This window comes from Sparus aurata, chromosome 2 (assembly GCF_900880675.1).
Source record: "Sparus aurata chromosome 2, fSpaAur1.1, whole genome shotgun sequence".
NCBI lineage: Eukaryota > Metazoa > Chordata > Actinopteri > Spariformes > Sparidae > Sparus > Sparus aurata.
Genome location: NC_044188.1, coordinates 1,497,512 through 1,511,755, shown reverse-complemented (window position 1 = coordinate 1,511,755; position 14,244 = coordinate 1,497,512). Strand labels below are relative to the sequence as shown.

General features: G+C 42.2%; 2 protein-coding genes across 2 annotated transcripts in view; both read left to right on the top strand.

The window, feature by feature from the left end:
• LOC115571061 (scavenger receptor cysteine-rich type 1 protein M160-like) overlaps nucleotides 1-4,632 on the top strand; it is a 30,453-nt gene extending 25,821 nt beyond the window's left edge. Inside the window, exons 16-22 of the mRNA XM_030400099.1 lie at nucleotides 101-406; nucleotides 486-788; nucleotides 1,089-1,394; nucleotides 1,481-1,789; nucleotides 1,866-2,189; nucleotides 4,194-4,276; nucleotides 4,522-4,632. Of these exons, the coding sequence (XP_030255959.1) occupies nucleotides 101-406; nucleotides 486-788; nucleotides 1,089-1,394; nucleotides 1,481-1,789; nucleotides 1,866-2,189; nucleotides 4,194-4,276; nucleotides 4,522-4,632 (1,742 nt within the window). The remainder of the gene's footprint in view (nucleotides 1-100; nucleotides 407-485; nucleotides 789-1,088; nucleotides 1,395-1,480; nucleotides 1,790-1,865; nucleotides 2,190-4,193; nucleotides 4,277-4,521) is intronic.
• Nucleotides 4,633-6,860: 2,228 nt separating this feature from the next.
• LOC115571057 (scavenger receptor cysteine-rich type 1 protein M130-like) lies at nucleotides 6,861-13,960 on the top strand. The gene is made up of 8 exons (XM_030400085.1): nucleotides 6,861-6,909; nucleotides 9,110-9,415; nucleotides 9,505-9,807; nucleotides 11,122-11,427; nucleotides 11,514-11,822; nucleotides 11,899-12,222; nucleotides 12,862-12,944; nucleotides 13,228-13,960. The coding sequence occupies exons 1-8, from the start codon at nucleotides 6,861-6,863 to the stop codon at nucleotides 13,336-13,338; spliced, it is 1,791 nt and encodes a 596-aa protein (XP_030255945.1). The 3' UTR covers nucleotides 13,339-13,960.
• The last annotated feature ends 284 nt before the right edge of the window (nucleotides 13,961-14,244 follow it).

Here is a 14,244-nt window from a genome sequence, read left to right as displayed (position 1 = left end):
AGCAGAAAGTTTTCAAACTATCAACTGTTGTTTGTAGAGAATGTTCCTGAACCTGAATACAGAAGCAACACTCTTTCTGTCTGTTGCCGTCTTTCTTCAGACTCTGTCAGGCTGGTGAATGGAAACAGTCTGTGTTCAGGCAGACTGGAGGTGAAGTCTAACCAGAGGTGGTCCTCAGTGTGTGAAGATGACTTTGACCAGCAGGATGCAGAGGTGGTCTGTAGGGAGCTCGGCTGTGGGGCTCCTTCAGTCCTCCAGGGGGCGCTCTATGGAGAAGTGGAGGCTCCAATGTGGACCAAAGAGTTCCAGTGTGGAGGCCATGAGTCTGCTCTCCTGGACTGTAGAACCTTAGGCTCAGATAGAAACACCTGCTCACCTGGAAAAGCGGTTGGACTCACCTGCTCAGGTAGGAGAGGAGCTGCAGCTTTGATTCTAAAGCAAGTTATGTATTTTATTTAACCTATTACTCTCTTGTTACTCTTCAGAGCCCAGTGACATCCGGTTAGTTGGAGGATCCAGCTCCTGTGTGGGCAGATTTGAGATGAAATACAAAGGAAACTGGAAACCAGTGTCTCTCTCATTTTTTTCTATGTGGGACATGATGTCTGCAGCAGTTGTATGTAGACAGATGGACTGTGGTTCTGCACTTTCAATAGAAACAATACATGTGGACAAAATAGATGCATGGGACATTACAACTTCCTGTGGCCAGTCTGAGTCTGCCATCAGGGAATGTGTCTCAATATCGACTTTTCCTACCCAAGATATCCTGAAAATTACCTGCTCAGGTAAAAACCAACAAAGGCAATAACTTTAACATTAATCCTTAAAAAAAGAAGTAGCCACCTGGGGAATATATTTTGGCACCTTATATGTATGTTAACCACAATACATTAAGTTATATTAAACACTGTTAGAATGAATAACAGTATTTTAAATGAGTTCTCTTTTTTTTAACTGATGCATTAAGAACTGAAGCTGGATTCACAAAAATGACAACATCACTGTCATCTTGCTCGCTTATATTGTCCACACTGCCATCTTTGACAAACAACAACATCTTGTTAATTTTCTCTCTTCCCCGATAGACTCTGTCAGGCTGGTGAATGGAAACAGTCTGTGTTCAGGCAGACTGGAGGTGAAGTCTAACCAGAGGTGGTCCTCAGTGTGTGAAGATGACTTTGACCAGCAGGATGCAGAGGTGGTCTGTAGGGAGCTCGGCTGTGGGGCTCCTTCAGTCCTCCAGGGGGCGCTCTATGGAGAAGTGGAGGCTCCAATGTGGACCAAAGAGTTCCAGTGTGGAGGCCATGAGTCTGCTCTCCTGGACTGTAGAACCTCAGGCTCAGATAGAAACACCTGCTCACCTGGCAAAGCTGTTGGACTCACCTGCTCAGGTAGGACATCTTCATGTTTTATTTGACTTGATCTAATCAAAATGCCTTTAATTCTTTTTATTAATTAGTCTCCTGTCTCTGTCCAGAGCCTGATAATGTCAGGTTGTCAGGGGGAACCAGTCACTGCGATGGCACATCAGAGATGAAACACCAGGAAGAGTGGAGACCAGTGAATAGCATCGTCTCTGGATGGGAACAGAAGTTAGCATCTGTTGCGTGTAGACAATTCGACTGTGGTTCTGTTGTTTCAACAAAAATACGAAACCATTCAGATAAACCCTGCTGGTTTATCAGCAGGACCTGTGTTCTGTCTGATTCTATACCCCTGCTGCGGGAGTGTTTACTATTGCCTGACAACTTCCAACTGCCCATCAGCCTGGAGGTGATCTGCTCAGGTAACCTTGAACACTGAATTTCAGTGAATTATATATTCTCAATAGAGACTCACTCAATTTCCAACTTTGTTGACAGATATTCTGGCTCAGCCAAACATCTCCTTCTCCCCCCACATTGACGGGTTGTCCGAGAACAAGCAGCTTCAGGTGCTGCTGGGCTCCAGTTTCACCATCAGCTGCTCCGTCCTGCCCCAGCATCCAGGAGGCTCTTTCCAGCTGATTGTGACCAACTCCGCAACATCGCAGAACTACACCCTGCCAGCTGTCAATCACTCTGCCCACTTCCTGTTCTCTGCTGCAGACCACACCCACCAAGGGGACTACAGCTGTGTTTATCACATCTACGTTTTCTCCCATGAATTCTCCTCTGAGAGCCGCCATCTCTATGTCACTGTCGCAGGTAACTTTACAGAGAATCTGAGTCATTTTATGTTTCTGCAAACCACAAATACTTTCATTTGTACATACACTATATTGCCAAAAGTATTCACTCACCCATCCAAATAATTGATATCAGGCGTTCCAATCACTTCCATGGCCACGGGTGTATAAAAGCAAGCACCTAGGCATGCAGACTGTTTTTGCAAACATTTGTGAAAGAATGGGTCACCCTCAGGAGCTCGATGAACTCCAGCATGGTACTGTGATAGGATGCCACCTGTGCAACAAGTCCAGTTGTGATATTCCCTCGCTCCGAGATATTCTACAGTCAACTGTCAGTGGTATCATTACAAAGTGGAAGCGATTGGGAATGACAGCAACTCAGCCACAAAGTGGTAGGCCACGTCAAATGACGGAGCGGGGTCAGCGAATGCTGAGGAGCATAGTGCGCAGAGGTCGCCAACTTTCTGCAGAGTCAATCTCTACAGACCTACCTTTATGGAATGGGTTTCCATTGCCGAGCAGCTGCATCCAAGGCATAAATCAGCAAATGCAATGCAAAACGTTGGATGCAGTGGTGTAAAGCATGCCGCTACTGGACTCTAGAGCAGTGGAGACGCATTCTCTGAAGTGACGAATCACACTTCTACATCTGGTAATCGGATAAACAAGTCTAGGTTTGGCGGTTGCCAGAAGAGCAGTACTTGTCTGACTGCATTGTCCCAAGTGTAAAGTTTGGTGGAGGGGGGATTATGGTGTGGGGGGATTTTACAGGAGCTGGGCTTGGCCCCTTAGTAACAGTGAAAGGAACTCTGACTACTTCAGCATACCACGAGATGTTGGACAATTCCATGCTCCCAACATTGTGGGAACAGTTTGAGGATGGCCCCTTCCTGTTCCAACATGACTGTGCACCAGTGCACAACGGAGGTCCATAAAGACATGGAGGAGAGAGTTTGGTGTGGATGAACTTGACTGGCCTTCACAGAGTCCTGACCTCAACCCGTTAGAACACCTTTGGGATGAATTAGAGGGCAGACTGACAACAAGGCCTTCCCATCCAACATCAGTGTGTGACCTCACAAATGCGTTTCTGGAAGAATGGTCAAAAATTCCCATAAACACTCCTAAACCTTGTGGAAAGCCTTCCCAGAAGAGTTGAAGCTGTTATAGCTGCAAAGGGTAGATCGACGTCATATTAAATCCTATGGATTAAGAATAGGATGTCACTTAAATTTGTATGCGAGTCAAGGCAGGTCAGCGAATACTTTTGGCAACATAGTGTGTCATAGATATTATATATACACTGAGTGAGTCCTATCACATTGATATTGTGTGTATGTGTGCTGACTTTTATGTCGAAAGAAGGAGGGGGTGATGGTGGAGTGATGGTGGAGTGACCGTTAGGCACAACAGCTGGCAAACAAGAGTGAAACTACTGGATATTTTGGACAAGATGACCGGGCATTAGATAGTGGCAACAAACCCAGATATTTATTTTGATGAGAAGTCTTGACATTTTCCAGCCGTGTTTGTGGCAACAAACTAGATATTTTTAATCAGACGTTGGGACATTTCCAGCCATGAAAATTGTAACAAAGCCAAATATTTTTGACAAAACTTCGGGAGAGTTTCCATCTGTGTTTGTGGCCGCAGAGCTAGAGAAGCCAAAATATGATTTTCTTAAGTCTTGCAGAGCCATTTATGGTTTCCTGTAACAATGGTCATTTTGAAAACACTAAGGGAGATGGCAGCTTTTATACCCAAAGTATACAGACAAATATTTTTCCAACCATAACCATAAGTGTTTTTTGGGCCCAAACCTAACCAGACCGTTATTATAACGCTGTCACATCCAACTGAGCCTAAAGCAATGCAAAGATGCAACCTGATGAAATGTGCAACATACCTGTGTTTTGCAGAAATGTATGATGCCAACATTTGAAAACACTAAGCCTACATGAAGCAAAGACAACAGCACGTTCCTCTATGAACTGATGTAATGACTGTGAATCTGTTTCAGCCTCTTCAACAGATCTGATCATCAGGCTGGCACTCGTAGTGCTGATGGTGGCGTTCAGTGCGGCCATGTTTTTCTACTACAAGGTACACATCAGTGGAAGTGACTGTCGTGGTGTAATATGTAAAACTCAAGTGTTCACATAGGGATCACAGTTCAGTGTGTTTGGAACAGCAGAGAAAACGGAAGCAAAACATTTTGTACCAAACACTTCTTGTACTGAAGAAGCATGTTGCCCAAGATGTTTCTGGGACCTCTGACAGAATTAGGAATACTTCTCTGTGTAAAAGTATTTTGTGGCTTAAATACAGTTTTTGCCATGTCTCTGTAGGCCAGCAGAAAGCAGATGCCGAGACGAGAGGACAATACTGAGCTCGATTACCTTGATGGTGCTCAAGACGGGCAGGGTGGAGCAGAAGAGGCAGGAGTCGAGGGATCTTAGTATCACACATCCAGGTTTTCCAGGAGAGGACTCAGTACTGGGGTCAGAAGAGGTATATGTGAACTTAACAAAACAAAACAAAAAAGCTAGTTTGACAGACGTTCAAACATTTGTAAATGACAATGTGCTTTTCCTGCTGTATTCTTATATTTCAAATTCTTGCACTGACTGATTAAAGAGATAATGCAGTGAGTGAAACGTGACATCTTGTTGTGTGATATTGTCTCCACCAAAGTTACATTTACATTATTAAAGTGTTTTATTTGACATATGAAGGCAATTCATGAGCTTACGCGCAGCTTTTTTTTCCACATGCAGTTGTACTCCTGCAAAGATAAAGATAATTGTTGTGAATGTTTTGAAATGAGGATTTTACTGTCTGTCTTCTGCATTTGGGGACATTTGCTTAAAATATACTCTATACTTAATCTGTAAACAAGTAGAAAGTGATGAAATTTGTTTCTCAATAAATTAAACCTGGATTGACTGTAATGTGTGGATGGTTTTGTTGTTATTATAATTTGTTTTTTTAGCGAGCAGGAACTCTAGTTAGAAGTGTTTCTGGATTGATTCTCTCCCTTGGATCACCTCAGCGTTAACGGGAAGAAGTCAGCACTTTTTTGACAAGAAAAACAGATGTTGACGGGACGTTACCGACTGGAAGAGCAGCAAACAAGAATAAAAGCAAACTGTCTACGTGACAATCACACAAGCTTCAGACTCAAACAAGAAAATGGAGGTGAAATTGTCCTACGTGTTTTTATAAAAGCAGCCATAACTGATTTCTTGGCCACTTTGAGAAAACCTGACATATTATCAACGTAGAAACTTTTTATGGTTTGGAGGCTTGTTTTTTAAATTCAGAGTGCAGGGTTGATGCCTTAAAGCAGACCTAGGTCAAGGGGGCGAATGTGGCCCTTTAACAACCTGATTTTGGCCCTTTAATAATTCTGTTAGTAGACTAATTAGCCCATCCATTAATTATATCTGTTGCTACGCAAAAAAATCCCCCTTACGCTATAAAAAAAAAAAAAGTTTCAACCCAGAGGGAATATATATGAAAATCAAGCTGACAACCTACATCTAAAAGAGTACAGAGTGATTGTATGATAACTGATTAGCTGTTTATGATTTGTTGATGTTATGGAGCTGTAACAGTTTTTGTAACTTCACTTGTTGATGAGGACTGTTTTGGAGAAGATAAAGAGTTTGAACTTGCAGATGGACGGACGCTGGAGGAGCAGTTTGAGTTTCTATTTCATTCGATCATTTCGTTCCACTTTAATTCAAATTTGCTCCAGCTGCCAAGCAGCATGAGTGGAAACAGAGTAGCTTTCAAGACTAATCGAGGTGCGTGTTTGATATTCAAAAGATAAAGACTTTGGGTGGTGTTTCACCTCATTTATAAAACTCAGAATAACTCAGAATCTAAGTAAGCAAGAAAATGTTCAGGTCTATAAAATCATGTGACACACACCTGTACACAGTCCTCTCGTTATAAGTACTCGCCCCGGGTGAATTGTGCATGTGTGTCCTCCTCCCAGTGTCACCTATGCTGACATTTTAAAGAGCCTCAGTTTAAATATCAATGAGGGAAAGGTCAAAGTAGGACTGTGGGTTTACAAAGGACCTAAAGAAATCCTACAAGGTCATTTCAATAAGGGAATCCAAAACAACAGGCATAACGGTGCTTTCATGAGGGCTGTGATACTCCAGACCAAACACTCCCCCCAGTAGCCAGAAAGTCCAGAGTGGTCATTATTTGGACCTGTTCTGCCACAAGGAGGGTCATTTAATAACTGGACCCAATCCAGCCCAGATTTCCAAGGAACTTTTCACTGCACAGGACTTTCACTCGGTAGACTGCTGTTCCTGAGTTATTTCAACTACTGTAGGGAAGTTATGCCACATACATGATGTAACTTAAGTTATCACTGTGAAGTTATACAGATGTGAAACAGCTTCACACGTTTAACGAAACATACTCTAGTTCCAGTAAATGGCTCAGCAGTAGCTGAAATTGAACTGACAACAATCTTTAAAAAAAACGTCAAAAGAGCACAGGATGTCAGTTTATGATCAGCTCAGGCAGCTTCCTGTTTGCCCGTCATAGAGATTAAAAGTCAAACAGGAAACTGCACATTTGACGAGAGATGAACAAGACATAAGATCAACAGACAGTCAGTGAGAAAGAGTGACAGGCTGTTCAGACAACACCCCAACTGGACATGGATCCCGTAGACCGACTGCTGCTGTTCGCGTTGCTCTGGAGCTCAGGTACGACCTGGGCCACTTAAACCTCACTGCTTTCTGTACATCATGAGTTCGGATTGTCTGATCCACAGGAAAATAAGCGATATTCATTCAAGCCAATATTTTAAACTTCAGGAAAATACATTAAATTTGTGAAAGTGGGTATAAAAAGGTGAAGAAGTCAAATCTGGACTAGTTAGGCTGCTGACAACTGACTATAAATCACAAATGGATCTTATTAGAAAGATATAATTTTTTCAAGGATGTTATTGGTAGTTTGTTGGGGAGGTCTCTTTTACGCTTACACTTTGTTTTATTGCTGTTGAATGTTCTTTGTAATGTTTTTATTAATGATCCTGACAGCCTGTATAGCATATATATCTAAAGTGTGTAAGAAATGTTGTATTTTAATATTTTCATCACATTGACAGAGTTACAGTTACAGTTGTAATCAAAGACTGGAAGATGACTTTCAGCTGCAACATTATACATGAAATCTTGGTTATAATGGGGATATTGCCATGGAAATGCAGAGATATTTGGCATGAATGAAAATCGAAGTTTTTGCTAAACTGTAATAGTAACAGAAGTAGGTTCATTTTCAATGGCTTCATATTCTGTAGCTTCTTACCTTTCAAATGAGACAAAAATATGCATAAAAGCCTTATTCCTGATTATTTTTCCTGAGGCTAGGAAGAGGATTTAACCCTTTCAGCCTCCACACTGGTATCAACATGTTGCCCTTTCCACTTTTGTCCAGGAAGCAGTTTATGTTTTTGGATTTGATGATAAAAGAAGCAATTTGGGGGCATTTTGTCACTTATGCAAGACATATACAACCCAGTTGCCAGAATAACCAAATGTTTGACGTTGCAACCTGATATTTCTTTTTTGAGCTTTTGCTGTTAGGGTTTTAGCATAAAAACCACTCGGTTAGGTTCAGGAAAACAATCATGGTTTGGCTTGAAATACCTGTATTAGTAGCAACGATCACAAATTTAAAATGGTTAGATTCATTGTAAAAAAGATCTGGTTTTGTTCCCAAAAAATTGCTGACATTATCCCCAGGTTTCCTTAAAAATATCCAGTGGTGAGACTGTTCGGAAGCCTTGTTGGCTTGTAATAATGCCAACACCATGACCCTACAGCTGTGGATGTGAAAGGTGGCTAATAAGGTTATACTGTGAATGCAATATGCCACATTTGGTACACATGTCAACTTTGGATGTTATCTGTGGGTTGCAGCAATGTTATACATTTTACATGCAACCATCGTCGAACAAAGACATTAGAGGCCGATTTTAGTTTCCCAATTTTTCTCTGTTTCATCATTGTGCAGTAAACCCTTGGTGCTAAGAAAGAGCTCAGAAAATCGGACCCTATCCTTTAACAGAGTAATATTAGGAGGTAATCTCTCCCTCGAGTTCCTGCATTTGAAAAGATTGAAGACAAAATCCACAGTCCTGTCATTTAACCACCACACCCGATCTAATTAGTGCCTTTATTTGAAATGATTTTGTTTCTGTATTCAGGATTCTCCTCAGGTCTCCTGACAGAAGGAACCGTTACTGCCAAAGGTAAACTGACACACTAAATATAGGCCTAAACGAAGAATAATAAAAAAAATATAATATTATATCATACTAACAACTCTTACCCGTGCTTAGAGATTGATGACATCCAGTTGTCTGGAAGATCCAGCCGCTGTTCTGGTGAACTACAGGTGAAGAGCCAGGGTGTTTGGACAGAGGTGGATGACCGTGAATGGAACCTCAAGTTAGCAGATGCAGTTTGTAGACATCTGGACTGTGGTTCTGTGGCTGAGGTTTTTCCAAACAATCCCACATTTTTATCTTCATGGAGAATGATGCCATTCTGTCTAAATTCTGGAACCGAACTGAGGAAATGTTTTATAAAAAGGTCCATAACTCCTGGTACCAGTCTGGGGATCACCTGTTCAGGTAATGCCATCAGAAGCCACAACACAAAAACACTAATCACAAACAAGCTCAGAGTCTAAGAGGACTCAATTTCCAGTCTTTATATAATCGACCCCATGCTGATGCAAAGTCAGGTGAAGTTTCATAGTCCACAAAACATGTCTGAAGCTTCACAGCAAAACAGTGTAGCAGCTTTCTCCTCAACAACTTAAGTAACTGAAGACTTTTAAAACAGAAAAAAACATTTATGTTCTCTTATTCGTTCTCTCTCTTTTCCCTGAAAGACTCCATCAGGCTGGTAAACGGAAAAAGTCTGTGTTCAGGCAGACTGGAGGTGAAGTCTAACCAGAGGTGGTCCTCAGTGTGTGAAGATGACTTTGACCAGCAGGATGCAGAGGTGGTCTGTAGGGAGCTCGGCTGTGGGGCTCCTTCAGTCCTCCAGGGGGCGCTCTATGGAGAAGTGGAGGATCCAATGTGGACCAAAGAGTTCCAGTGTGGAGGCCATGAGTCTGCTCTCCTGGACTGTAGAACCTCAGGCTCAGATAGAAACACCTGCTCACCTGGCAAAGCTGTTGGACTCACTTGCTCAGGTAGGAGAGGAGCTCAGGCTTTGATCTTATTTGAGTTTCTATTAAACGTGACTTCTTTTTCACACCATCTTTTCCTTTTGTCTGCTCAGAGCCAGATATTGTCCGGTTGGTGGGAGGATCCAGTCGCTGTGCTGGTGAACTGGAGGTGAAACAACATGACTTGTGGAGAAAAGTGGATGAAGAAAAGAGTCAGTGGAATCTAAAGACAGCAGATTCAGTGTGCAGACAACTGGACTGTGGCTCTGCTGTTTCAACAGGACAGATAAAGGATAAATTTCCCCAACCTGTACGGTGGATTAGATCAACTTGTCTTCAGTCCGGGTCTGCAGTTAGAGAGTGTATATCTACAAGAATTAATTCAACCAAATACAACCTAGAGGTCAAGTGTTCAGGTAACACCAGCAGACACATCAGCTGTGATGGTTGTCTTGCTCTTTACATTTCTTTATTTAGCAGATCCGAGCCACACTAGATCAAGGTGCAGTCATCAAGTATAAGGGCTCAGTTTTATATTCCACTTGACATACTGCTGCAGGTATATGCAGGAAGACATAAGTACATAGAAAACTAGAATGTTAACTCAGAGCAGATACCTCCGTGAAAACAATACACCAAAATATTCAATTCTCCAATCAAAATGCAGTCATGATTTGTCCTGCGAAACAAAATGTTGACATAAGCTTGAATGAACCGATTTTTACCAATAATATTATGTCATCCACCCATCAGTCAATCCTTAACTTTAAGCAGTGAGTGAGTGGCACAGAGCTAAGATTTAATGTCAGTAAGATGCCACTGTACCAAGTTCCAACTGAATGTGAGCGGTGTTTTGGACTGAATGGTTTGGAAGACACACAGAGGTGGTTTAAGGAGTTTAGCTATTTATTGCTTGTTTACTCATGCAGCTAATGTTAGTGGTCCTATTTGCTTAGGACCCAGGTTACAAAGAGCTGAACCCGGCAAGAAAGCGACGTTGGTACTGTATTCCCTGTGGTCCAGTTGTCTGCAGTCATCTTCAGATGCAGTGTTATAGTAATAATTCTATACCCCAGAAGGACATTCTTGTGCCAGGGATTGTTCCAAAAATGTAAAGTACAATAGTAAAAACAAAGCGGAGGTCTCATTCCGGGTTTGTTTGTCGAGCTCTCTCTTCACTCCATCGGCCACGTTAACTAGGAGCTCCTGGTTCAGCAGAGTTTGCTATGGTGTCATGTCACTGCATGGAAGGGGGTGTAATTCATATTCAGTGCTAAAGCTATTAGCTACAATAAAGGGAAATCAATGTCCTTGACTAGTCCCTCCCTACCTGACAGTTTGTACAGGTAACAAGTAAATATGAGGAGGTAAATAACACTCATATGGACTTAAAAAACCCTTAACTCGTCCTTTAATCTGCATCAATAGTTGATGGGTCTATTATGGGCCAAGACCCATCCTCCATTCAAGTTTTGAGAAATCTGTTGCCTAGTTTTTGTGTAATCCTGCTGACAAATCAACAGACAAACAAATGGGCACAGGTGAAAACTTAACCTCCTTTTAGAAGTAGAATCGAGTTAGATGCGTTATTCAGCCACCAAAGAAGAAACTGCAAAAGAGTTTGGATTACGCTTTCAAGCCTTGTGGAACTAGTTGTTTCCCACCTGATGATTGCTCATGAACCTGGATGCAGGATTAAAATCCTTCTGTCTGTTGCTGTCTTTCTTCAGACTCTGTCAGGCTGGTGAATGGAAACAGTCTGTGTTCAGGCAGACTGGAGGTGAAGTCTAACCAGAGGTGGTCCTCAGTGTGTGAATATGACTTTGACCAGCAGGATGCAGAGGTGGTCTGTAGGGAGCTCGGCTGTGGGGCTCCTTCAGTCCTCCAGGGGGCGCTCTATGGAGAAGTGGAGGCTCCAATGTGGACCAAAGAGTTCCAGTGTGGAGGCCATGAGTCTGCTCTCCTGGACTGTAGAACCTCAGGCTCAGATAGAAACACCTGCTCACCTGGCAAAGCTGTTGGACTCACCTGCTCAGGTAGGACAGCTTCATGTTTGATTTTACTTGATCTAATCAAAATGTCTTTAATTCTTTTCATTTATTAGTCTCCTGTCTCTGTCCAGAGCCTGATAATTTCAGGTTGTCAGGGGGAACCAGTCACTGCGATGGCACATCAGAGATGAAACACCAGGGAGAGTGGAGACCAGTGAATAGCATCGTCTCTGGATGGGACCAGAAGTTAGCATCTGTTGCGTGTAGACATTTCAACTGTGGTTCTGTTGTTTCAACAAAAATACAAAACCATTCAGATAAACCCTCCTGGTGGATCAGCGAGACCTGTGTTCAGTCTGATTCTATACCCCTGCTGCGGGAGTGTTTAGCAACAGCTGGTGAATTCCACCCGCACATCAGCCTGGAGGTGATCTGCTCAGGTAACCTTGAACAGGGACTTTCAGTGAATTTTATATTCTCAATAAAGACTCACGCAATTTCCAATGTTGTTCACAGATATTCTGGCTCAGCCAAACTTCTCCTTCTACTCTCACACTGACGGGTTGTCTGAGAACAAGCAGCTTCAGGTGCTGCTGGGCTCCAGTTTCACCATCAGCTGCTCCATCCTGCCCCAGCATCCAGGAGGCTCTTTCCAGCTAATTTTGACCAACTCTGCAACATCACAGAACTACACACTGCCAGCTGTCAATCACTCTGCCCACTTCCTGTTCTCTGCCGCAGACCACACCCACCAAGGGGACTACAGCTGTGTTTATCACGTCTATGCTTTCTCTCATAAATTCTCCTCTGAGAGCCGGCGTCTCTATGTCACTGTCGCAGGTAACTCTACAGAGAATCAGAGTCATTTTATGTTTCTGCAAACCACAAACACTTTCATTTGTACATATCATAGATATTATATCTACATTTCTACAACATGAGTCCAATCACATTGACATTGTGTATATATAAGCTGACTTTTTTTGTCACAAGAAGGAGGAGGTGAAGGCTAGGCACGACTGTTGCCAAACCAGAGCAAACCACTGGATATTTTGGACAAGATGTCCAGGCAATTTATGGCCGTGTTTGTGAAACCGGATAATTTCGTATAGAGCTGGAACAGTTTCTAGCAATGATAATGGCAACAAAGCCAGATGTTGTTGGTTTCCTGTAAAGATGGTAATTTTTAAAACACCACTGCAGGTGGCAGCTTTTATACCCAAAGTATACAAACAAATCTTTTTCCAACCATAACCAGAAGTGGTTTTTGGGCCTGAACCTAACCAGACCATGATTACAGGGCTGTCACATAAAACTGAGCCTAAAGCAATGCAAAGTTGCAACCTGATGAAATGTGCAACATATCCGTGTTTTGCAGAAATGTATGATGCCAACATCTGAAAACACTAAACCTACATGAAGCAAAGACATCAGCATGTTCCTCTATGAACTGATGTAATGACTGTGAATCTGTTTCAGCCTCTTCAACAGATCTGATCATCAGGCTGGCACTCGTAGTGCTGATGGTGGCGTTCAGTGCTGCCATGTTTTTCTACTACAAGGTACACATCAGTGGAAGTGACTGTCGTGGTGTAATATGTAAAACTCAACTGTTCACATTGGGATCACAGTTCAGTGTGTGTTTGGTACAGCAGAGAAAACAGAAGCAAAACATTTTGAGTAACTTCATTATGTACCAAACACTTCCAGTACTGAAGAAGCATGTTGCCCAAGATGTTTCTGAGACCTCTGGCAGAATTAGGAATACTTGTTTGTATAAAAGTATACTGAGGGGAAGAGCCGTTATTTTGTGACTTAAATACATTTTTTGCCATATCTCTGTAGGTCAGCAGAAAGCAGATGCCGAGACGAGAGGACAACATAGAGCTTGATTACCTTGGTGGTGCTGAAGACAGGCAGGGTGGAGCCGAAGAGGCAGGAGTCGAGGGGCCATAGTGTCACACATCCAGGTTTTCCAGGAGAGGACTCAGTACTGGGGTCAGAAGAGGTATATGTGAATTTAACAAAACAAAAGTTTGACAGATGTTTAAACATTTGTAAATGACAATGTGCTTTTCCAGTTGTATTCTTATACTTCAAATTCTTGCACTGACTGATTAAAGAGATAATGCAGTGAGTGAAACATAACATCTTGTGTGATTTTGTCTCCACCAAAGTTACATTTACATTATTAAAGTGTGTTATTTGACATATGAAGGCAATTTATGAGCTTACATGCAGCTTTTTTTTCCACATGCAGTTGTACTCCTGCAAAGATAAAGATAATTGTTGTGAATGTTTTGAAAAGAGGACTCTACTGTCTGTGATCTGCATCTGGTGACATCTGCTTAAAATATACTCTATACTTAATCTGTAAACAAGTAGAAATTGATGAGTTTAAATTTGTTTTACAATAAATTAAACCTGCATTTACTGCAAAGTGTGGATGGTTTTGTTGTTATTATAATTAGTTTTTTAGCAGCAGGAACTCTAGTTAGAAGTGTTTCTGGATTGATTCTCTTCTCTTGGACCACCTCGGTGTTAACGGGAAGAAGTCAGCACTTTTTTGACAAGAAAAACAGACATTGTTGACGGGACGTTACCGACTGGAAGAGCAGCAAACAAGAATAAAAGCAAACTGTCTAGGTGACAATCACCCAAGCTTCAGACTCAAACAAGCAGACGGAGGTGAAATGGTGCTATGCGATTTTATAAAAGCAGCCATAACTGATTTAGGCCACTCTGAGGAAAAACCTCACATCCAGCAAAAACAAAATATTATCTTTCATTTGGAGTCTTGTTTGTGGAATTTAGAGCGCAGGGTTGATGCCTTAAACCAGACCTAGGTCCAGGGGCCAAATG